General features: G+C 42.5%; 2 protein-coding genes across 3 annotated transcripts; both read left to right on the top strand.

The window, feature by feature from the left end:
• The first annotated feature begins 5,178 nt into the window (after positions 1–5,178).
• LOC130883834 (nucleolus and neural progenitor protein-like) lies at positions 5,179–7,166 on the top strand. The gene has a single exon (XM_057784631.1). It carries the CDS (start codon positions 5,376–5,378, stop codon positions 6,786–6,788), a length of 1,413 nt encoding a protein of 470 aa, XP_057640614.1. The 5' UTR covers positions 5,179–5,375; the 3' UTR covers positions 6,789–7,166.
• Positions 7,167–14,888: 7,722 nt separating this feature from the next.
• LOC130883642 (cytochrome P450 4A10) lies at positions 14,889–25,255 on the top strand. Of its 2 annotated transcripts, XM_057784274.1 has the most exons (13): positions 14,889–15,077; positions 16,181–16,325; positions 16,994–17,038; positions 17,511–17,638; positions 18,559–18,683; positions 19,050–19,204; positions 19,606–19,712; positions 19,796–19,986; positions 20,083–20,216; positions 21,943–22,007; positions 22,147–22,223; positions 24,573–24,746; positions 25,209–25,255. In XM_057784274.1, exons 1-12 carry the CDS (start codon positions 14,889–14,891, stop codon positions 24,739–24,741), a joined length of 1,530 nt encoding a protein of 509 aa, XP_057640257.1. In that variant the 3' UTR covers positions 24,742–24,746; positions 25,209–25,255. The 2 variants fall into 2 exon arrangements, with proteins under 2 accessions (XP_057640257.1, XP_057640258.1); XM_057784275.1 differs by lacking the exons at positions 16,994–17,038; positions 25,209–25,255 and having other exon boundaries at positions 22,164–22,223; positions 24,573–24,605.
• Positions 25,256–25,718: the final 463 nt, after the last annotated feature.

Raw genomic sequence — 25,718 nt, 5'->3', positions numbered from 1 at the left:
TGCTCATTCACAGACAGTGTTCTTGTCTTGCCCCAACTTCCACCACCCTGCCCCTTCTTGACAGGGGCCTGGAAGCTCTCTCCCACGGCAGATTGGCTCTGACAGTACTCCAATGGGCCTGCTCCCTAGGCTCCACACTAGACTTAGTCTGCAGCAGCAGCTCAGAAAGAAGGGCCTGGATTAGACAAACAACAGCTCAGGTACATCTCAGGCAGCTCCCCCTCCCTTCCCTGCTGCTTGCTCTTTCCCCACCAGGACTAACTGAGCCAAGATTCCCTAGTCTAATGTTTCTTCCTTATGTTTCTGTTCCCTCTTACAACGTCTAGTCAGCTGACACAGGTTTCTAAGGCTGTCCTATTTGTTTCTCTGTCAAAATAATGTGGTCACAATATGTTTATAGAAGTATGTAACTGTGTTTTCATGATGTGGATTTAAGTTTTGTGTACATGTGTGCTTACAGATTATAGCAGCTATGGAAAAATACAAACATGTGGGCAGCCACCATGGTAGAGTTCCCACGTGTGCTAGTATTGTACTAGCAATAATAAACTGTAATTAATTAGATAAAAGAGACATCTAAACTTGCTCATATGGCCAGTTAAAAATACCAAGGAATGGTACCTGGTTCTCAGGTGCCTTTACAAATCTGAGATCATGGTATTTTAACAACAAGAGCTTTAACAGGCCAGCTTTTACAGCACCCTTTGGCTCCTCCAAGAAGATAGAAGACCTTCCGCCTTGACTCTGGGTTTGGCAAAGCCACCCACAAAAGCAAAACGTGGCCTTTGATCTCTCCAGCTTTCTGGGTGCTTCACCCGGGGAATCGATCTGCTCATCCTGCCAAGACAGGGAGACAAAATCTTCCCCACACAGAAAAAAAACCTTTGGGTCTCTCGTACTCAGCAGCTAATGACAAGCTCTGCTTCTAAGACTGGTGGTCTTCAAAGACTAAGGAGAGGATTTGGGACTGCACACTAGCTAAAAAACTATCCCATTTTTTGCTCATTTATTCCTCACAGATCTGTCTAAAGGCATTTGACAAATCAAGGCTTCCTAGTCCAGGATTAAAAGGTTTCAATCTTCAGAGGTTCAGAGTTCCTAATTTCCTTTCATTGTCTTCATCTTCATACCTTTTAACCTAAAGCAATAGCCTTTTGCTATGAAATCTGTTCCAATTCTCTTACAGGTTCCTGAAAAAAATTCTATTGCTACATCAGAATCAGGTCTGGTAAAATCCAGAGTTCCCAATTCCTTTAATTGTTTTACTGTTACATTAACCCCAGCCAGTTTCACGCGTATTTTACAGGCAACACCAGCTGCCTAAGCCAAGACTTGAGTCTCTTTTTCTAAAGAGAGCCTAAAATGTTGGAATTATCATCACTTCAACTTCCTATATCCAAAGAGTCTGGACTGTGATGTTAAGTTGGAAGCGTTAACCTAGTCCCTGGCATCCACCCCCACCCCACGGAATGGGAGTTGCATTGGTCTGCACTCACCCTGTCCTGGGAATTGCATTGGTCTAGACTCCCTCTGGCCTGGGAGTTGTATTGGTCTGGACTCCAAATCCCAGAATGCCAGGGTATTTAAGTGGGTGTCCCGAAGAGGAACACATAGTCCCAGGTTTTACATGTGCTCTTGGATTTTCTGTCTCCCCTGCCATGCTCTCAGCCACCCAAGACTGCTGCATTTATTAAAGCATGGGCATTTTAATTCCATTTAATTTAGCTTGATGGAATTTCTCTGCAGGGGTGTAGAGGACTTTTCTTAACACACATAAACGCTTTTTATCTGCGTAATAGCTAAATATGCCATGCAGAGCACTGTGAGGCCTGGAAACGTCTCTGTGTGTGATGGCAGGAATCTGCCATCCTCTCCTGTCTGTGCATTCCTAGAAGTCCTGATACCATTGCCTGCCCAGACAGGGGGCACTGAGCCATGGACATGGTCTCAGCCACTTTCCTCCTAACCCTAAGCAGGCATTCAAGCACCTGGGCCCACAAACCCCATTCAAGTGCTCTCTAGATGATCCTTCTATAAGGGTCAGAGCCTTTTGTGCTGGTGACCTGGGAAGTTGCAGCTTTGCAACTGTGCGGGGTTTTTTTCCAGTCCCACTGATTCAAGAAGACCTCTATTAAAGAATCATGATTTTGCTTGCTTCTAGCAAACAGAGCAAAAAAACTGCCTTAAACTCTGCTTGTGTGTGTGTGTGTGTGTGTAGAATTCCTTTTCAAGCTCTCTCAGGTTTTTATGTGGATGTAGTTACCTACACATTGGGGCACAAATTTGTTGTAGGAGCCCTGTTGTTCTTTCCTGGCTGCCCAGACTCAAAATATCCACACAGAAGCTGTATTAATTAAATCACTCCTTGGCCCATAGCTCTAGCTTCTTATTGTATGACTCTTATATATTAATTTAACCCATTTCTATTAACCTGTGTATCACCACTAGGCTGTGGCTTATGGGCAGGGATCCAGCACATCTGTTCCTGGTGGCAGCTTCATGGCATCTTCTGACTCCTCCTTCTTTATCCCAGAATTAGTTTAGTTTTCCCGCCTACCTCTATTCTACCCTATCATAGGCCAATGAAGATTCTTGTAACCAATAAAAGCAAAACATAAACAGGACTTTCTACATCAATGAATCTCAACAGTGAGTTCTCAAAAGTATAAAAACGAACTAGAAAATTTATTTTAAGAGTATTCAACATTCTGATCAGTTAGGGAAATGTTAATTTTGAGACTCGTCTAATGCCAGACAGAACGGCTAAGATCAAGAAAACAACTGACAATAAATCCTGCAAAGATGTAGAGAAAAGAATCAAACCCTGGTAGATCAACCATGGTGCAGTGAATGGACATGCTCCCAGGAGTACATGGGCAGCACAAATTGAACTTGACAGGTTTGGGGAGGGGGATGAAAACACAGAGTGCGGTATTAGGGAAGTGGGGCCCAGATCTGGGAGGAATTGGAAGAGGGGATGAATATAATCAAATTACATTATATGAAATACTCTAAGATTCATTAATAATTTTAAAGAAAAAAGACAGAAAAGTGTAACTGAGAGTCAAGTTAAAACTCCAAAACTCTTTCATCTATTCCCTCATTTGAGGGGTAAATAATAGGTTATGGGGAAAAATGGAAAAAAGGCCACCATTCAAGAGTCCGAGGTCAGAGGGGAAGAGCACCATGTGGATACCAAGAGCAGTCATGAAACTGGGATAAAGTTCAGTGAGATGGGAGTGTAAATTGTTGCATTTCCCTTTGCTCTAGTTTTTGACAGAGCCCAGGATTTAGGAGAGAAAGAAAGGACCTTCGGCCCTATGGGTTGAGAAATGAATCCCTTGTTATTAGGAAGGGCAGAGGAGAAAACATTTGGGAGCATATCAGCATCTTCTGGAGAGGGAGTCTTGTAGTCCAGTAGGGAAGGTGACCAGTACTACCATCAACTCTCATTGATTGACTTCCTCTTTACAATATCACTTTACCTCTCTTTTATCAGTTTCTCATCACGAAAATAAGGGCAGAGGTAAACTAACCGTACTTACTGAAAATCTGATAAATTAGACTGAGGTCTTTTAAGCCAAGGTTGGTGTCTCTTTTTCTTGTTATGTGCACACTCCCTATCACCCTGCACAAGTAAGTGCTCAGGGGGAAATCACCAGTAAAACAGCTGACTAGATGTATCTGTCGTGTTTCCCTCTATAACAAGGGCCAAAGCCAAGTGAATCAAGCTCTATTCCACTGGAATTATGCAAAAACGTAGTAACAAACATCTCACAGAGCCCGAGTCCCAAGAGGTCCTTGTAAAGAGTGACACAATGTCCTAGTAAAGGTGGACACAATATCTACTGTTGTAGTTCCTCACAGGAGATCAAACCTAAGCTTCACGCCAAAGTGAATGCGTTGAGCACTTCCTGTCCAACACACATGCATGTAAAACACTTGCTCTTAGAGAAGCCAGAGCCCAGTTTGCAGTGCTCTCAGGTAATCTCACACTACAGCATTAACTCAGGCACAGCTATCACTCAGCCCTCTCCTGCAGGACAACATCTTCAGCGCCACCCTTTCTGCAGATTCCCACAATGTAGCCAATCAGAACCAATCAACTTCCTAAATTCCACAAAGCAGCCTGCCCTACCAAGGCCATAGGAAAAAGCATAGAGGCCCTTTCCACCCACCAGAATCCCTAGGAGTGCCTGGGCAGCCAGCCCGGCTCAATTCAGTGAGTAAAGTCCCCATGAAGAAACAGTGTGCAAACAATGAACATTAACTGGTCTCCTAGCTGAGCCTGCTATTGTACCTTAGCCCCTGCATGGTACTCACACAATTGTGGGGAGTGGAAAAAGCCCCAAATAGTAGAAGCCTTGAGTGAATGTGTGTTGTTGACACAGGCATGGCCATGTCAAGGATCCTAGCCTCAAAGCTGTAGGAAAATGGCAAAGCTTCACTTTCCTGAGGTGAGGCTCAGAGGAACAGCAAAGCCTCCTCTGGTCCATGTGCAGAGATTGAACAAGGTAATGTAAATCTTGACTGCCAGGAATCGGGAAGCACAGGTAAGTGAGACCAGCCTGGTCTACAAAGAGAGCTCCAGAATGTCAAGGACTACATAGAGAAACCCTGCGTTGAAAAACCTCCAGAGGATCCTGGTTCACACAGCCCCCAGACACTGATATATGGCCTTTTCCACTACTATACACCCAATGATGTGCCTTTGTACTCTTTCAGCAGCCTTGTCCCTTGAGGCTCTCAGGGCTGTGTCATTCATGCCTTGCTTTTTGGGTTCATCAAATCAGCCCTACCTGGTGTAAAAAACAGAAACTAAAATGTGACCTACCCACCCTGAGTCACAAAAGTAGGCATTGTCCTCACAGCTAGGGGGAACTAACTTTCTTAGGGGACCTGTCTGGAAAAAAAAACCACAAATACTTGTGAGCTAGGCCAATGAAACATGCACATTCACAGGTGTCATCGATGTTGATATTGTAGGTGAAAAAGCTTCTTGGAGACTACAATGCTTGAACTGAAGCCCATGGTACTACCCTAATGTCACCCTGGGTACATCTCCAGAAGAAAGTCTCTTGACAAAAAGAAAAAAGAATAAAAAACGGCAGGAGCCGTGGAACCGCGTGAGGATCCCGCAGGCGGGGAACAGTAGCACACTGACGGTGCCGGACCCCAGCGCCACCCTAGACCTTTGCGCTGCAGCTGTCCTTAAAGGATGCCATCTCGTCATAAAGTCACTGAAGAGCCAGACTTTAGATGTGGAAGTCGATGTGTTATGCTCCGTCCTCTACAGCAATCATAACAGACTGAGCCGTCACAAGCCGCATTTGGCTCTCCGACAGGTAGAGCAGTGCTTAAAGCGTTTGAAAAACATGCATTTGGAGGGCTCAATTGAAGACCTGTCACAGTTGTTGTCTGCCAATGAAACTCAGTCTGGAGCCACCAAAAACTGTGCCGTCCCCAGCCAGCCGGTGGTGGAGGTGGTGCTGATGAAGGTTTTGGGAGGCTGCAAGTTGTTACTGCGCTTGTTGGACTGCTGCTGCAAGGCATTCCGGTTGACTGTGAAGCACTTAGGACTGCAGGAATTCATTATTCTGAACCTTGTGATGATCGGGCTGGTGAGCAGGTTATGGGTTCTTCATAAGGAGCTTCTAAGGAGGCTGATTTCCTTATATGAGCCACTGCTTGGATTGCTTCAAAAGGTCTCCAGGATTCAGCCCATGCCTTACTTCAAAGATTTTTCCTTTCCCTCAGATGTTACTGACTTTCTAGGGCCACCTTACATTGAACTCTTTAAGAAAAAAAGGCCTGCAGCTTTTGCCACTAAAGGAGTAACTAAGTTGCTAAATAAACTGTTTTTAGTGAAAGAACAGCTACCAAAGAGCAATGAAGACACTCTAGATAGAATTTCCAAATCATCTGAACAATTGAAGAGCAATCTGCAGAGTGGTGTGGACCTGGGACAGCCAGTGAGAATGAGTAAAAAGACCAAAAACGAAAAACCATCAGGATTTGACGTGCGGGCTTTCTGCACGAAGCTGCGGAACCAGGCTGCTCAGGAAGCCAGCCCTGAGTTTAAGTGCTCTCAATCCAACTTTAAGATAAGCAAACTGTCCTCTCAGAAACTGAGAAGAGCTCCCTGGGCTAACAGTATTGTGCAAAGAATTCGCGTGACCAAGACTTTCACCCAGCTTTCTGAAGAAATCCAAACTGCAGTCGTGTGGTGCCGGAGCAGAAAGCTCAAGGCTCAGGCTGCCTATCTGGGCAGCAAGCTTCTGAAGAGCAACAGGCTGAGACACGTGGAAGCTCAAGGCTATAGTTTGCCAAAGAAGCTACAGTGCTTGAAAACATCTCTTTGTAAGTGCCTTCTTCGAGGCTCCATTACCAGCACTTCAAAGTGTCCTCCTAGACAAAGAAGATCAAAGCATAAAGTTTTATCGAGACAAAGGAAACCACAGAGAAAGTTGCAGTCAAATCTTTTAAAGGAAACTCAGAAGATCCCTGAAGGGACTCTAAAGAGCACTAGGGACACCAGTGCTAAGTGGAGCCATTCAGGTGGGACAGTTCAGAGGACAGATGTCTGTCCTAACAAAAAGGAGATCTTGAGAAGACTTTCAAAGCCTGTTCTAAAAACAAAGGAGCCGGGGATCCATGGGAATGTCACAGCAGGCAGTGGAAATGAAACTGGTTTGTGGACAGAGAGACAAACACACACATACAGTGTGCCAGAAACTGCTCAAGAGGCAGATGACATTGATGATATTTTTGCTTTGATGGGAGTTTAGATGTGCATATATGAAACTTCTGAGCAGTTGACAAGCTGGTTTGGTGTTCTGCTGTTTTAAGTGGAACACTGCTTGCGCCAGGAGCTGCTTCTGTGCAGCATTCCACAGGAGCGCACATAGTCCACTAAAGTTACAGCAGCTCTGTGTCAGCTAATCGGTATTTACTTGGCTTTGACTCTGCAGGGTGGGAAATATGATGAAAAGTCAATAATAGTCTGTCCCTGAATAATACACCTTCTTGACTGAAGCAAGCAGGTTTCTGAAAATTAGAAGCTTATGATTTACTAGAGAGGTAAGGTTCACAAAATCTTCTGTATCTGAGGGTAACAGGGAACAAGGTTGGAGAGTAGTAAGGGAGCATCATAAAGGTTCACTTGGCCTCACTGGCCCCATTCCTTTCAAAAAAAAAAAAAAAAACAAAAAACGAATATCTTGCCGGGCAGTGGTGGCGCACGCCTTTAATCCCAGCACTCGGGAGGCAGAGGCAGGCGGATCTTTGTGAGTTCGAGACCAGCCTGGTCTACAAGAGCTAGTTCCAGGACAGGCTCCAAAACCACAGAGAAACCTTGTCTCGAAAAAACCAAAAAAAAAAAAAAACGAATATCTTTCCAGTAAATGTTATGAAAGAAATCAATGGAATGCCTAAGAAAAAAACATAAAATGATGATTCTAAGGAAACTTGAAAAGATGTGGAAAAATACAGACTTTATTAAAAACAAACAAAAAATGAAACTATAAAAAGAAATAAAGATGCTCAATCATACTATAAAGATATGTGTTCAACTATGTTCCTATCAGCATTATTTTTAATAGCCAGACCCTGGAAAAACCTAGATGCCCCTCAACTGAAGAATAGATAAAGAAAATGTGGCAATTTACACATTAGAGTACTACTCAGTGGTAAACAAAAAAAAATGACATCTTAAATTTGCATGCAAATAGATGAAACTAGAAAACTGCATCTGGAGTGAGGTAACCCAGATGCAAAAAGATGAATATGGTATGTACTCACTCATAAGTGAATATTAGCTATAAACAAAGGATACTGAGCCTATAGTTCATGATCCTAGATAATAAGTAATGTAGTGAGCCCTAAGAAAAACATAGATAGTTCCACATGGAAAGTCGAAATAGAGAAGATCACCTGAAAAAAGAGGGAACATAGGGGTGGAGGAAAAAAGAAGGCGCGAAGTGGCTAAGGAGGGAAGAAGGGGAGGGTTGACGAGAATTTGAGGGAATAGGATAGTAGAGATGGAGGAAGGACAGATATGAGAGTAAGGAAAGAGATATCTTGATTGAGGGAGCCATTGTGGGGTTCTCAAGAAAACCGGCTCTAGAGAGATTCTCAGGAATCCACAAGCATGACCACAGCTAAGACCCTCAGCAATAGAGGAGAGGGTGCTCAAACTGGTCTTGCCCTGGAGTCAGACTGAAGAATATCTTAAATATCACCATAGAACATTCATCTAGCAACTGATGTAAACAGAGGCAGAGACCCACATTGGCGCACTGGACTGAGCTCCCAAAGTCAAGTTGAAGAGTGGGAGGAGCAAGAATATTAGCAAAGAGCTCAAGACCATGATGGGTATACCCACTAAAACAGTCTACCTGATCTAACAGGAGTTCACCAACATCAGCCAGACTAGGAAGGAAAAAGCATAAGGCAAAACTAGTCCCTCTGGATGTGGCTGACAGTTGCATGGCTGGAGAAGACTGTGGGGCCACTGGAATGGGCGCCAGAATTTATCCTTGCTACTTGTACTGGCTTTTGGGAACCTATTCTCTTTAGGTGGATACCTTGCTCAGTCTAGATATAGAAGGGAGGGCCTTGGACCTTCCCCAAAGCAATGCGCCTTACCCTGTCTGAGGAGTGAATGTGGGGTTGGGGGTGCAAGCGGGGGAAATGGGAGGAGTGGAGGGAGTGGGAACTTGGATTGGGTGTGTATAGTAATAAAATATCGTTTATTTTTTTAAAAAAAAATTAAAAATAAAAAAATAGAGATTATGTGAAGAACCAAATAGCCTGAATACAGGGGGAGCAGACTGGTCCAGGCTCAACTTGATATTCTTGACTTCTTGACTCTCTAAGAAATGCCTTACCCCTTCTGAGGAGTGAATGAGGGTAGAATGAGAGGCAAGATGGGCTGTGAGAGAAAGGGAGGGAAGGTAACTTTGGTTGGTATGTAAAATAAAAAACAATTTTTAATGGAAAAAGAAAAAAATCAAACAGACACAACACAGAACTCAACAAATGAAATAAAAATGCCAATGAGAGTTTCCATGACAGATTGCATCATGCAGAAGAATGAATTTATAGCTTGAACACAGGCTTTTATAATACCAAACTATACAAAACAAAGACAAAGAAATAGGAAAACAACAAAGAATAAAGTATATAAGGTGAACAAGATCTAGAAATAAAAATTTATGCATTGTAGGAGTTACAGAATGAAAAGAAACTTACTCCATGGGGGTTGATGAGGCAGCTTAGTGGTTAGCAGTTCCTGCTTCCAAGTAGATGTTATGAGTTCCATCCCTGGAACCCACCTGATAGAAGGAGAGAACATAAGTTGTGCTTCAGTCTCCACACACATGATGATATGCATGTGCAACGCAATACAAATAAATAAGTATAGTTAAATAATAGTTTAAAGCCTTCCAAACATTGAGAAATATATGAGCATCTAAGTGCAATAAATTCAAAGAACTCTGTTTAGATTAAACTAATATGGTCTTGTCAAACATAAGCTATATTTAAGCTCTTAAAAGTTCAAGGCAAGGGACTGAACCTGCTACCTAGGACAGAGAGGGCCTGAGGAAGCAAGGTCCACCAGCAGTAGAAGCCAGGAGCAAATCAAGTGACAGGAACCAACCCAGTCCCAGTACATAAGTGGATCAGGACTTATCCAGCGACCTTATCCAGAGTTGGCAAACTCCACCCAAACAGGGACAGGGGAGTAACTGCTGAGCAAGTGAGTCAGAACATTTCTGCATTTGCTGGTGGGAATGCCATCTGTTACAACCCCTTTGGATATCAATGTGGTGATTTCTCAGAAAATTAGGAAACAGTCTTCCTCAAGAGCTGGTAATCTTACTTTTGGTTATATATCCAAAGGAGGCTCAATCATGCCACAAGGACATGTGCTCAGCTATGTTCATAGCAGCTTTGTGTGTCATATCCAGAACCTGGAAACAACCTAAATACCCCTTGACCAAAAAATGGATAAAGAAAATATTGTACATTTACACAATGGAGTACTACATAGCAGAAAAAATAATGACATCTTGAATTTTTCAGGAAAATGGATGGAGCTAGAAAACATTATTTTGAGTGAGGTAACCCAGACACAGAAAGACAGTTATCACATGTACTCCCTCATAGCTGTTTTTTAAACATATAGCAAAGAAAGCCAGCCTACAAACCATGATCCCAGAGAACATAGGTAACAATGAGGTAAGCAAGAGAGACTTATATAGCTCTAATCTGCATAAGAAGTATAAAAAGACAAGATCTCCTGAGTAAATTGGGAGCATGGGGACCATGGGAGAGGTTTTAAGGGGGAAAGGGAGAGGCAAGGATGGGAGCAGAAAAAAATGTAGAGCTCAATAATAATCAATAAAAAAAAAGTCCAAGCCAAAAAAATTTTTAAAACAAGAGACATAAGCCAAGTCACAAACAAGCAAGGCCCTAGAAAACTAGCATTCGAGTCTAAAACAGAAACTTTTCAGAAAAAAATTAAACTTTCCAATTAAAAGAGTTATATTGGCTGAATAGATGTTAAAAATGAAATTCAACTATATGCTATCTACAAAACCTCATAAGATAGTGTGGAAGAATGGAAGGAAACCCACTGGTTTCAGAAAAGCAAAATAAGACAGGGAAGAGGAAGGAAGATCTGAGGTTCATATTGCAGAAAGGACACTCATGACCCTGACTAGCCTGGCTCCCAGGGTCATCAATGACAAAAATTTTGTCAGAAAGAGTCCACAATCAGAAAAAAATGATGTTAAGGAGAAGCAAGTTCATTCCATCTATTACCCTACAGAAATAGAACCCAGACTGAACTGAGGCAGTAGAAATAATAGAATCATAACCATCAATGATGACCATGGAAGACATAAATGTCAGCATAGCAAAAAAATGTATATGTGTGTACATGCATGTGTGAGTGTGGGCATTTGTGTGTTGACATGTTTGTGGAAAAATGTCCCAAAGTAATGCTCAGATTTATCCAGTCAAAAGAAACTGGAGCTGGAAGATGCGCTCAGCATCCATTTAGGAGGCTCAACCACTTTCAGGCAGCAGATGAATGGCCCAGGAACGATGCAAGATAGTCACCAGAGCCTTTGGCATCACAAGGCTTGCACTGCCCATGAGGCCTAGAGGGAGAAGGGCAGCAGTGCCTAGATGCTCTGCAGTCTGAATTAGTAACCACTCACAATCCACTTAATATGGACAATTCAGAAGAAACTACGTAGGTGCTGGGTTTGCTGTGGGAAGTAAAGGAACTCGCAAGAACAACAAGTAAAGACACAGAATTGAGACATGAAGGCTGGGGATAGAGCCTCCACATCATACACTATTTCAACAAGATGGTTATATCTATATGACAACTGTTGGAGGAAGGCAGCTTGTTGCTTCCAGCCTCTCGGCCCCAAAATAATCACACAGAAACTATATTAATTAAATCACTGCTTAGCCCATTAACTCTAGCTTCTTAATGGCTTAATCTTATATCTTAAGTTAACTCATCCCCATTAATCTGTGGATCACCATGAAGTTGTGACCTACCAGCAAAGTTTCAGCACTTCTGTCTCCAGCAGCTGATGGAGGTGGGTCTTGCATTTATCTGTTGTTTTCATTGGTTAATTAATAAAGAAACTGCCTAGGCCCATTTGATAGGCCAACCCTTAGGTGGGTGGAGTAAACAGAACAGAATGCTGGGAGAAAGAAGCCGAGTCATTGAGTCGCCATGATTCTCCCACTCCAGACAGACGCAGGTTAAGATCTTTCCTGGTAAGCCAGCTCATGGTGCTACACAGAATATTAGAAATGGGTTAGATCAATATGTAAGAGCTAGCCAATAAGAGGCTGGAACTAATGGGCCAGGCAGTGTTCAAAAGAATACAGTTTCCGTGTAATTATTTTGGGGCATAAGCCATGCAGGCGGCCGGGTGCCAGGGACGCAGCCCCGCCGCTCATATTACAACAAGCAGCAGCTCCATGACTGCTTTCTACTCTGCCCTTCTTTCTCCCAGCATTCAATTCTGTCTTTTTTGCCTAGCTCTGTTCTGCCCTGCTGTAAACTCAAGTCAGATTTTTTTATTAACAAATCATATTCACAGCATACAGAATAAAATCTTATATCACCTCCCCTTTTCTGTTTAAATAAAAAGTAAGGTTTTAACTTTAACATAGTAAAATTACATATAACAAAACAGGTATCAAGCATGAATTACACTTACAATATTTATATCTTTTTTATCTTTTATCACAACTAAGGAAAACTGTAACTATAAATTGTTCAACTCCATCAAAGACTCCACAAGGATATAATATTACCTACATTAACAGGAAGTGCATTGTAAGTAACTTCCAAAACTCTAGAATTGCCAGAGACATTTCACTGCCTGGATAGTCACCCAAAGTTCTTCTGTACCATTGGGGCATCCATCTTCAGCCTACGGACCCATAGTATCCAGCAGAATTTTCCATGAAGCAGAAAATTTAAAAGACAGTTCTACCTATATTGTCAGTTTGTCAGTCACTTTCTTCTGTGTTCTGCAAAATGTCTGGCAGACTCTTTCATGTAGCAGGAACCCCAAAGGACCATCTCACCTTTAGACAAGTTCAGCAGTCATTTCTCTGTGGGTCCAGTTCACATACCATACCATCAAGCAGTCCAGGAAAGAGCAGTTTCTTCCCCAAATTGCTAACCAACTCCATAAGGAGCCTCTCCAATGCCCATTCATCTTCCTCTTGAAGAAGATTAGTGCTGCCAGGAGCATATGTGTCTCATTGTCATGAAAAGTCCTAAGGTCTTAAAACATTTAAATGCCATATTCTGTAGGTCTTTGAAAAACACCTATCTAGTTTAATTATATCTCTATATGTCTAGGAAACCTAAATAACATGATTACAAGCTTGACTATTATAGATTACTCTCTATTTACCTATATTTCTTAATTATACATTACATTTTTAAATGAGCTTCACAATCACAATACCTTAATCAAGAGCAAATATATATATATATATATTAATATATATATTAAAACAAAATTGACCTTAAATTTGTATCAATAAACCAAGATCCATACCCATTCAAATCTTTACAGCTTTTCCCCATTTAAATGTAAAGAAATGATTATAAACAATATTTGGAAATTTGGGCATAGTTCTCTAGACTACTTCATGTTGACTGGGGCACTGTTAATCAAGTCTTTCATGGTATATCCTGTATGCTAGGTTCATCAAAGTCAGCAGTTGGGTGGAGTAATTTCTGGGGGGTGTTCGTGGCAACCTTTCAAGGGCTCTTGGTCCATAAAACCACATTAGTTTCTAATGATTCCACAGGATCTCCTCCTTTGTTGAAACAAAAGAAGAGCCTTTTTTCTTACTTTTCTTACTCTATTACTTTTTACTTATTAATATTTATTTTATTATCTTTACTCCTTTAATCTATTTATATTACATTGACTGTCCCTTTACTCTTTTTCTTCTCTCTCAAGCCTATGTACGTTCTTTAGACACTGTGACTTGTTCAGAGTTCTTTTATGTCTGAATTTGTCCTATTGTGTATCTATAATTCTTTACTGTACAGGGGCACTGCTTAAAATGCCAAGTGCTTCTTAAAAACTTAAGCTGCGGCATTACTAGGTCAAATATGGCACTTCCAGCTTGCTCAGCCCAGTCCAATATGATGGAGGAGGTCCGTTCATTACCTTTGAACCACATACATCACCTACCTCAGTTCTAAGTATCAGCAGCTCTATGTCAAGCCATTAACCAGTTTGTAAGACGCTGCTTACAAACCCCATTTAAATGCTCCATAGCTGAACCTCTTGGGAAAGACTTAGAGTTGCACTGGCAGCAAGGCACATAAAGCTGGCATTTCAAAACTGCAACATTTCCTGTTATCACTGAATCAGGAAAACCTCTCTCAAAGGAACTGTGGCATGCTACCAGCAAACAGCAAGAAGCTGTCTCAAACTCTGTATTTTTGTGTCTAGAATTACTTTAAAGCTTTCTCGGGTTTTATGTGGATTTCGGTTGGCCATGTGGGTGCCAATTTATTGAAAGAAGGACATTTGTTGGTTCCAGCTGCTCAGCCCCAAAATAATCACAGAGAAAATATATTAATTAAATCACTGCTTGGCCCATGAGCCTTAGCTTATTATTTGCTAACTCTTGCATCTTAATTTAACCCACTCCATTAATCTGTGCATCACCACGAGGTCGTGACCTAAAAAGCAAAGTTTAAGCACGTCTATCTCTGGCAGTGGCTCCATGGCTTTTCTCTACACTCTCTTCTTTCTACCAGCAATCAGTTCCATCTTCCCTGCTTACCTCTGCAATGACCTGCCATAGGCTCAAGCCAGCTTTCTTTATTAAACAATCATATTCACAACATACGGAGGTAAATCCTACATCAGAAAACACTGTTTGATTTTTAAAAAAAATAAATAAAACTTTGGATGAAAAATGAATGGATGAATAATGAAGGAAGTGATAATTACTGTGCCTACCTAATATGCGCAGTATTCATATGTTAAAATACCACATGTACACTTTAAATGTATACAAAAAATATGGTGAAGAGAAAAATAAATAGCAAATAAATAAATGTTTTTGACTAACACAAAGTCAGGAAAGTGGGTGCATGTCTGGCCCTTGGCCACTGAAGATGACAAATCATTTCTCTGCCTCTCACGGTAAATCATTCACCTTAACTGAACAGCTGCACTGTGAGAGCAAGCTCTGTCTGCCTTAACCTTTCTCCTTCCCACTGAGAGACAGGCAGTCACTAAAGGATTTATACCGGAGGTCGAAGGACTCATGAGAGTGAGGGGAGCCTGCGACCCAGGAGTGGCTGCACCATGAGTGTCTCTGCTCTGAACCCCACCAGACTCACAGGCAGCATCTCTGGCTTCCTGCAAGTGGTCTCCGTGCTCGGCTTGCTTCTGCTGCTGCTCAAAGCGGTCCAGTTCTACCTGCAGAGGAAATGGCTACTCAAGGCTTTCCAGCAGTTCCCATCCCCACCCTTTCACTGGTTCTTTGGACACAAGGTATGGAAAGAAAAGGGTGGGAGGGAGATCAGAGAGGATGGAGGTGCAGGGAGGATGGAGGTACAGAGACTGACCATCAAGTTCATAGGACAAAGCTCACTGTATAAGAAGTCCATATACTTCGTGAGACACAGAGCTCAGGTTGAGACACATTCCAGAATTCGGGTGGTTCAACCTGTCTGGCTGTAGCCAACTCTGTACTGAGAGCCCTGTACATGAAGGCTGTGGTTGAGCCTACCTAGTCTCCTCTTCTTTAACAGCCTCTGCTGTTCTCAAACAGCTTCTAAGTGGTTCCTTGCATAATCACTCATGGTTATTCTCTCCCAAGCTCAGAGCTTGCCTGGAAACACAGACATTGGTGAGAAGGAAGTCTGATCCCATGGAGTTCTTGGTGTGGCAATGGTACACATCTCAGGAGCTGTCAAGCACAGGAAGATTTAACCTACAAGAATGAGCGGTTACCTGGCCCAGATGATTCCCTACCCCAGATGAATATTCAGGATGGGTGGATAACAACTAAAATCCTGAAATCATGGCACAGAAAGGAATAAAGCTGTGTAGTGTCCTCACATGAGGGAACTAATGTCAGAATTTCCTCGGGGTCTGTTTAGTTCTCTATTCTCCTTCACAACCCATACTCTAAGCAATTTTCATAAACACACCATCACTTTCCTACACCACAGTGCTCAGTTCAAGAAACAGGCACACGTGTCTGAGATCTCCCAGGAAGGAGATAGTGCAAGACCTTGAATATTACGAATGGAAGGTATTGACCCTTTGCTCTGTCACCCAGGAAATAAGGACCAGAACCAAGAAGTAGGATACATGAAGAAGCATTAACAAAGGATTTTCAATTAATGCTCTTAGAAGGACATGGGGATGTGTTACTTGCGTGCAGAGCTGAGGATCCACCCAACAGCATGTCAATTCCAGCTCAGGACCAATCCCCGGTGTAGCAAAGCTCTGAGTGATAGCACAGATGGTTCATCAAAAAGTTACAAACCCTGGCTGCATCTGGAGAACTATGTTCCTGTGCTTGTGCTCTTGTCTTCAGGCCAAAAAAACTAAACTAGAGTCCCACCTCTTTATTTTTCCCTCAACAGGAGTTCGATGGTGATCAGGAGCTACAGCTGATTAAGAAGGCTGTGGAGAATTTCCCAAGTGCCTTCCCTCGCTGGGTATGGGGGAGCCAAGCTTACTTTACTATCTATGACCCAGACTACATGAAGTTGATTCTAGGACGATCAGGTGAGTCTATATCATTCAGAAATATTCGTGCTGTCGTCTTTGTAACTAGCGCAAGGCTGTCAAATTGAAGAACACTATAGTACTAGAACATTGTCATGAATACCCTACCAACCATTCTCCCAGGAGACAACCCAGAATATGGTCAACACCACTCAGTACTGAAATTTCAAGTTTTTAGTCAAAAGTCTTTATCTTTCTTTGCTCTTTAATCAAATTAAGATGATAATTCATGTAAATTGTTCCAGGTCCGAAAAGAACACCTCAAATGGATTTTGGTTTGAGTTTGAAATCTCAATTGTTATCTGCCTGGAATCACTGGATAACTAACTCATGATCTACTGTAATACACACACATGCACACGTGCGCGTGTGCACACACACACACACACACAAACACAGTCACACCTGTTCTTTTCTTTGAGTATGGGCACATAGCCTGTTCCTCACCAATTCACCATCTGTGCTCCGGAGGAATTCAGCTACTGCTACATGAATCCAGACTTCCTAAACCTGACTGTTAGGACAAAGCTAGAAGCAGAGAGAGGAAATGGACAGAGACACAGGACAGTCTGCCAACAGAAGCTTTCAAAAGATCCCAGAAGCCCATGGCTTCAACCACAGCTGCCTCGGAGCAGCCTTACTTATCCCATTTCTTGTTTCTGTTTCAGATCCAAAGGCGCATGGAGCCTACAGATTGCTGGCTCCTTGGATTGGTATGTGTGTCTGCATGGAGAACGTGGTCTGGCCCCAGTTAGAGCGTCCAAGACCTGTGACTCTGTTTCACAGAGAACAAAATGTGACAGGCTACCATTGCCTTGATCTAGCCCTCCTCTCCCTGGCCCCCAAAAAGTAGAAAGTAGGCCTCTGACCCTTCACTGCTCCAAACAGTCCTAGCTAACCATTGTGTGTGTCCTGCATTGATCTACACACCATTCCCAATTCTTTTGCAATATTTATCTCACAGTTGTAATCATCACAAACTGTATGCCAGTCCTACAAGCAAGGAAATTCATGTTCTGAACTCTACCATTCTTAGTCCTCATTCTCAATTTCACTCCATAGAGCCCTCTCCCCTACCAAATGCATGTGTGCGTGCACACACACACACTCACACACATACACATAGATTACCTAATGGGCTCTCTGATTCCAACTCTCACACATGTACACACATCTCTGGCCCAGGCTATGGTTTGCTCTTGCTGAATGGACAGCCATGGTTCCAGCACCGGCGCATGCTGACCCCAGCCTTCCACTATGACATTCTGAAGCCCTATGTGAAAACCATGGCTGACTCTGTCCAGCTGATGCTCGTGAGTTCATTTGATTTTCTTCTCCTCTACTCCCCTCAGCTCTGTTGTCCTTTCTACATCACTGGCTGCTTCTAATCTTGCTGGGACTACCGCAGCTTCACCATCATCATCATCTTCTTCCTTTCTTCTTACTCCTCACACTCCCCTCAATCTTCTTTGCTCTCTCTGTCTCTTCACCTACACAATCTCCACATGTGTATTCTAGTATGAATACAGGTTCTTCCAACATAGGCAGAACAGAAATATTCCAGGTATGAAATATGATCATACTTGCTCATTGCCCAAGGCAAAAGCATCTTGATAGATAGAGACTCCAATTACCTATTCACGTCCTCAATTTCAGAGGCACTTCCTAGGACAATACTGAGTCAGTGTTTTTCTGGATCTCAGTGCCTCTGCATGGACTTGAGTGATTTCACAGGTAAACAGACACAAAATCCACACTGTCATACCCAAACTCCACATACCACAAACTACCAACAGAACTCTGAACTGTGACTCAATTGTTCTCCACAAGCTTTTGATGAATACATAGTAACTGAAGTCACTGGTAGTTCCGTTTGAAGTGCTGAGAGTGGCTTCCTGGGCTTTCTTATGCTCTATACATGGAAAGTCCTGCCATTGTCTCAGGTCAGGCTCAGCTCTCCATATACTGACACATCGTCATATTTACCCTGAAAACAGCATCATTTGTCAGATAAAACACCTTAACTAGTTGCACACTTTTGAAACTTGTTTCCTATCTTATAGGTTTCTAAATTTAATTTTGAAATAATTTACAAGATTTGATTTACAATCTGTATAATATATTATCTAAATTGAAGGACAGAGAGCACATATCTGAAAATATACAGAAACAGTACAGTATATGAGCACAAGTCTTCTGTGGAAATTAGGTCAATGATCCCCTCTCACTGCAGGACAAATGGGAACAGCTGGCTGCACAGGACTCCTCTATAGAGATCTTTCAACACATCTCCTTGATGACCCTTGACACCATCATGAAGTGTGCCTTCAGCCACAAGGGTAGTGTCCAGGTGGATGGGTAAGTGGCAACCTTTGAACTTTAAGGCCTTTGGTCTCACCTACTGGGATGGCCTCATCTGACATGCAGGAGGTGAAGCACCGTGGATACTTGCCTCCACAAAAAAGTCAAGAGTCTGAGACCATTACAGATCATTTACTTACACAATCCAACCCTGACCCAACCACAGACCAGTGATTCTTACCTAAGCTGGATGCTTACATATTCATGTCACCTTCTGTAGTCTTGAAAATTACAAGGGTTATAAAACAGAATTAAGGTGTGCCTCAATGCTCCCTGTCTCTATGATACAGAAAATCCAAGAGTTCATTTATCTGGAGGTTAGATCTCTCCATAGTCTAATCTGTTCTATATCTTCTTCCTCAGAAATTATAAGACCTACATCCAGGCCATTGGGGACCTGAACAATTTATTTCATTCCCGTGTGAGGAACATCTTTCATCAGAATGACACCATCTACAGTCTGTCCTCCAATGGCCGCTTGGCTGACCGTGCCTGTCAACTTGCCCACGATCATACAGGTTCAGTCTGTAGCTCACGTCTCCCCTCCTTGCCCAGGGTTAGCTCAAAGGGGCTGCTGATGACTTCTGAGGCAGATCTAGGCCCTTCAGTGCCCTATAGTGCCTGGGTCACACACATGTAGATATTCTCAAACTGCAAATGTTTGAGTTGGGATGTCAGAATTTTAGGGACTGTATAGGTATCACATTGGTTACTTTTAGTGAGATACGACCCAGCATCTCAAGCAGAGCTTCCTTGGCCCGTGGTCCTTGTCTACATCAGATGGTACTGGTCTTCAAAACCTGCCCACTCCTTACTTGCTGATCCATGTATAGCACATAGCTTCAGGCAAGGAGACACATGGTGTTACATGGGGTTACTGTAGCTCTGGGGTCTATGTGATACTAATGTTCTGGAACAGATGGAGTGATCAAGATGAGAAAGGATCAGCTGCAGGATGAGGGAGAGCTGGAAAAGGTCAAGAAGAAGAGACGTTTGGATTTTCTGGACATCCTCTTGTTTGCAAGAGTGAGTGTGTATCACAGAGAGTCTGCCTGGGAGCACACAGCAAGGAACAAGCACAGTCTGATGACACCTGTTGCCTCCCTCAGACAGAGAATGGGGATAGCTTGTCTGACAAGGACATCCGTGCTGAGGTGGACACATTCATGTTCGAGGGCCATGACACCACAGCCAGTGGACTCTCCTGGATCTTCTATGCTCTGGCCACACACCCTGAACACCAACAGAAATGCAGGGAGGAAGTTCAGAGCCTCCTGGGGGATGGATCCTCCATCACCTGGTAAGAGTTCAAATGGTAGAAGAACCCTTATTCTTTGGGTAGGGAGGAGCCACTGGTCTCCAGTCTACCTGAACATCAGGATGGACCTTGTTTCAGGGATCACCTTGACCAAATGCCCTACACCACCATGTGCATCAAGGAGGCCATGAGGCTCTACCCACCTGTCCCAGGTGTTGTCAGAGAGCTCAGCACACCTGTCACCTTCCCTGATGGGCGCTCTTTACCCAAAGGTATGAGTTTCCATGGCCTGTTCACCTAAATTCATTCCAGAGATAAGGTCGGATCAGAAATCTGTGTGCTCTAACAGTCCTGAATCCTGCTGGGTACCCATTTCCTTTTTAGCAATAGATTACTGTAACTCATAAGTACATTTTTCAAAGTGGGACATAAGCTTAAATTATCCTCTATAAGGTAAAAGTATCTCCAATTCTGATGCTTTGCATGAATAATTGTAAGTATCTCTTTTTCACTAGATAACACTCCTATTGAATCTGTATCCTTCTTATGATGCATCCATTCAGTTTGGGAACACTGACATTCTTTGATTCTTATACTCTAGACTCAATCCAGATGATAACACTATGTAATTTCATTGCCATTCTTATCCTTCATATGTCCTCACTGTCACATAAGTATGTTTTCATGTTGTAGCTGAGAACACACTTGCACATTTACACATACAAGTGGAAGCCAAAGGTCAACATTAGTTTCATTCCTCAGATACCATCCACCTTGATATTTTTGAGGTCAGGAGGTCTCTCACTGATCTGTAAGTCACCTATTAGGCTAGGCTGGATGTCCAGTGGGTGCCTGTCCCCACCTCACCAGCATTCAAGGACAAATATGTGCCACTACACACAGCTTTTATGTGTTCTGCAAACCAAGCATAGGTTTGTAAGTTTCTACAAGTTCTTCACCAGTTCATCTCTCTCTCCAACTCTAATGGTCACATCTTTTGTCATTCTCTACCCTTGATATAATTTGTAGAAATTTTACCTATAAAGAACTTGTATTTTTATATAAATCAGTAAAAACAAAATGACTTACAGGCTCTTGCCACGGCTATTGTTTAGTCTCCATAAGCTGATGATGGTAAGACCCTTTTGCTGAAGACACAACTTACCTATGTCATCAAACACAGAAAATTACCTATTGCCCAATCAGCAGCCCTAATTTTTAACCCAAATATTGAATAGGCCTTTTCTTCAAGCTTGTTTAACTGATAATTTTACATTTTTACATACATATATATAAATATCATGACTCAATCTTCCAAACATTACGTATTAGAAATTATTAAATATGGTATTATGACTTTAACTCTCAAATGCTATTTGATGGGATGTACCCAATAGATAAAAAATCAGACAGAGTCTAGGGAAGCATGTTTCTTTCATGGATCAAAGCAAATGAAGGAGATCAATAAATCCCATGTCATATATGGTCCAGTCCCTGAGAAGCACTCAGGTTGATGGCAGAGATAAACTGATGACCAGATGCTAGATCGACCCTTGCAATGTCAAGAGATCACTTTTTGTCTCACACCTTATTCTGTCAAACTCCTTTCGTAAGTTACTACTTTAGTGATGTTCTAAAATTCCTTTCTGAAATAATATTAACTCACCAAAAAGCCACACTAAAACAACAGGGGGGGGGGCATATTGGGGACTGAATTCTTTGGCATTGTTGCAGAAATCCTTCATCAAACCTAAGTTCTAAGCTGATTCACTCCAAAAACTCGGTTTTATGTCTTTCTTGCTTCTCTTTCTTTAACATTATTTTTATACTCCTCATTTGTACCCCAAATTCATTTCCAAGTCATCCACATCTACCCATAGTGATGATGTTTATTAGCAACCATGTCCTTTTGTGTAGGCATGTCCCCACTGTCTCAGGAACCAAGGTTCACATCCTGGGTATCACCCACCATCTCCCCTATTCTTTTCTGCCCCACAGGTATCTCAGTCATCCTCTCCATTTATGCACTCCACCACAACCCGAAGGTGTGGCCAAACCCAGAGGTAAGAGGCTCCACAGGTGGGTGGGGGGATCCCTCCAGACAAACCCTGCTGTCCCCAGTTCTAGCACCTTGTCCCCTGGTAGGATAAAAGCAGCAGTTTAACCTCTGCCTATCCTGACAAAGGTGTCATGTCCCTGTAGGTGTTTGACCCTTCCAGGTTTGCACCAGATTCTCCCCGACACAGCCATTCATTCCTGCCCTTCTCGGGAGGAGCAAGGTGAGACATCCTGTGTACATTGATGTATACTGTGGGGATATTTTCAGCATACCTTGATGTTTTTGACCTCATGCATACATGACATCTCCAGGTATATTCTATTGGTGGGTATGGGGGAAAAGCTTCTTGGGAATGTGTCTATACACATAAGGAGGGTAGCATTGCAGGAAACACTGTGAAGACCTTGACCCATTGCACTTCCCACTGGCCAGAAAAATTTATATGTCAGTGGATGCCACAGACTTGCAAATGCTCTCATATATTAGGGGAAGGACTGTAAGTTGGTATTTTTATCCTGTGAATTTAACTTCATCGTCCAGCTTTTCAAGTTTCAGGACTCTTAAGTGCCATGCCTTTTTCTGCACTTAAGCCAGGCCAAGTATCTTTCCTGGGTACTTCTCAAATTTTAGAATCACTGTGGAAAGTGATAATTTTTCTTGGGTGTCAGTCCTGGACAACTTTCCATCAGATGCTCATGGAGTTACAGAAAGTCTTTTAAGGGAACATTTATTCCACATCCATGGACTCCACCTGTGCAGTCTCTCCCAGCACAACCAGAGACTCAGTGCCGATATGCACATCCCTCTTGTAACTGCCCAAGGCCAAACCTTGACAGATAATATATATTCCTTACATTACACTTAGACTGTCTTCAGAAAAAAGAAAAGCATTAAACAATAGGAGAATAAACTGTTTTTTTTTTTTTTTGAGAAAACCCTCTGTTTTTTATAACACATAGCATTTGTTAAGGTTCTTGGTGAGTGAAATATTAAAACCATCCTGAAATAGCTACTGAACAAGTTGAAGGCTTTTTAATGGCGTCTAGGAAAATCCTCAAGGCTCCCGTGAAACCCAACTTACTGTTAGCTTTAAAAGGAGGAGCACGGAAGGTTTATCTGATCCTATACTTAATGAATTACTCAAGTGGCAAATGAGATTTCACAGAACAGGCTTCAAGTCAGTTGTTCTTCCAGACACAGGCTGTCTAGCATTTGATGTACTCCAGGCTGGATGCTCCCCCATCCACACACTGGGAATCATGACACTTACACTAGAAGACAGCAGAGTACTGGGTAACTCAGCGTAAGTTGGAATAAGACATATTATGCTGGAGTTTTCTGAATGAGGTTCAGGCTTGCCTGGAGTTCATGATCCCTCTGCCTCAACTTTCCAAGTTCTGAGATCCACATACAGACCACCACACCTTGCTTTGCTCAGAAGTTTTTCTTAATTTCCATTGTATTACATTCCATTATTTATTCCTTCAATTTAAATGAGTTACAATTGAAGCCAAATAAAAATGTTTATTTGAATTTAAAATAAATTATTAAGGAGTTCCTGTGTGTCAGGTGTTATGCTAAATTTTAAAAAAAGGAAATGAAAGATACTCTCCTACCCTTGCCTCCAACTCAAAACTGTATTCCACAAAGACAAGTATATCTGAAGTCAAAATATGTTCTTCCTCCATTCTTGCCTTCATTCATTGAACAGTTTTCTAAATGTTCCATGTTCCTGACATCATCACATGCCCTGATTGTGGCTTATCATTGAATATCACACTGATAATTCTTTGGGTGCCCTGGAAGAAAGGGAAAATCAGCAAAGAAATGAGAGGCAGCTTCTCATTGGCCTGAGCTTAGGGAATATGCAGTCTGAGGGAGAGGAGACATTGTCAACACATCAACAACTTGATCTGAAGTAGGAAGTGAGATGAGCAGAAAAGAGGTGAGGAGACCCAGCCAGTTGAAGGTTGGCTGCAGCTGGGCTTCTGAATGTAGCCCTACCTGATAGAGGTACAGAGGATCTTTGTGGAGATAGAGTCGGAGAGATCAGGGAAGTCCAGGACAGAAAACTGAAGTAAGAATAAGGGACATTTCTGAAGTACAATTAGAAGGCTAAACATGCTGATTAAGGAGCTAAAGGTACCCTAATTAGGAGGAAGATGGGACCGCCGATTGAGGATCCCCAACAGATCCCCCTTAGGAACTTTCCTGCTGAAATCTGACTCCAGTCCATGAAAGCCATGCCCAAGATCTCTCTGGGTGAAGTAAACTAAGCAATGATTAACTTCGTAAATAATTCACAAGTGTGAACTCTAATGCTTAGAATGCTGACCTAACAGACTTCGTAACTCTAAAAGAACTAGAGTCAAAGTAGCCTTGAAATACACAGAGGCTGAATCAAAGTCAGGAGAGCCACAGCCTGGAGAAGAAGTGGGCATGGCCTGTAATGACAGAGATTAGACTGGACCTGTGAAGGTAGCCCCTGAATGCTGTTCTTGGCTATTTCAGGGACCCGTCCCTACTCAAGTCAAAAGTCATTGAGTTTCATTGTCCCTTTCTGACCCAGGAACTGCATTGGGAAACAATTTGCTATGAATGAGCTGAAGGTGGTTGTGGCCCTGACCCTACTCCGCTTTGAGCTGCTGCCAGATCGCACCAGGGTCCCAGTCCCCTTACCACGACTTGTGTTGAAATCCAAGAATGGGATCTACCTGCATCTCAAGAAGATCCACTAATTCTGGTAGGGACAAGGACAGACTCTATGAGCATGCTGCCTGACATCATATCATCTGTTCCTGTCACCATTTGGCTTTCTATCTGCTCATCTTTCCATTTTTCCTCATTCCTTTGCTCCCATGCCTCCTGGCCTCTCCCTCCTCTCTCTCTCTCTCTCTCTCTCTCTCTCTCTCTCTCTCTCTCTCTCTCTCTCTCTCTCTCCTCCCTGTTTCTCTCTCTTTCCAGATCCCCCCTTTATCTCTTCCTCCCTCTCTCTTTCTCTCTTTCTCCTTATTCTAGATTTCCTATTTGTCTTTCTGTCTCTTACTACCCACATCTGATCCCGAGTCTTCTCTGTCCTCCAGCCTCCTCTCCTTACCTTTTATCTTTCTATTCTCTTATTTTCCCTACATGATTTTTCATTGCACCAATAATCAACTGTCACAACCTAGGTGGTCTGAAATAACTGAATGTCATTATCTTACAGTTCTGGATCTCAGAAGTCTGAAATGGCAGAAAACCAAGTTTCTGGAGAGTTCTCTAGATAGTTGTCCTCCTGCACTTTCATTTTAAATCATCATTCCTTGGCACTGGACTGTCACCCTGCTTTAAAGCCAGCATCCTCTGAACCCCTGTCTTCTAATTTCTTTCCCTTTTGTAAAGACATTTGTGACATCATTAAGCCCACTAAGAAATCCAAGGTAGCTTTGCCGGCATAATATCTCTTTCTCAATACAATGTACTCAGCTCTTTGGAATTATGAAGAAACCTTCATGTGTTCCAAACTTAGGACTTGAACATCATTGAGATGTCATTGTGGAGCCTGGCACAGTATTTACATGACCGTCACCTGGTTGCTTTGTCTACATCTCAACTGTAGTCTCTCTCTACTTGACTGTCCTTCACACAAGTTTCTTCATCTTTCCTCTTTTGAACAATAAAGTTCCCAGAGTCACACACAGGGTTTGTCATGATTCCACGTTCCTTGAAACTGCTC

The sequence above is a fragment of the Chionomys nivalis genome, chromosome 11, assembly GCF_950005125.1.
Source record: "Chionomys nivalis chromosome 11, mChiNiv1.1, whole genome shotgun sequence".
Lineage (NCBI taxonomy): Eukaryota > Metazoa > Chordata > Mammalia > Rodentia > Cricetidae > Chionomys > Chionomys nivalis.
This window is presented reverse-complemented; position numbering and strand designations above follow the sequence as displayed.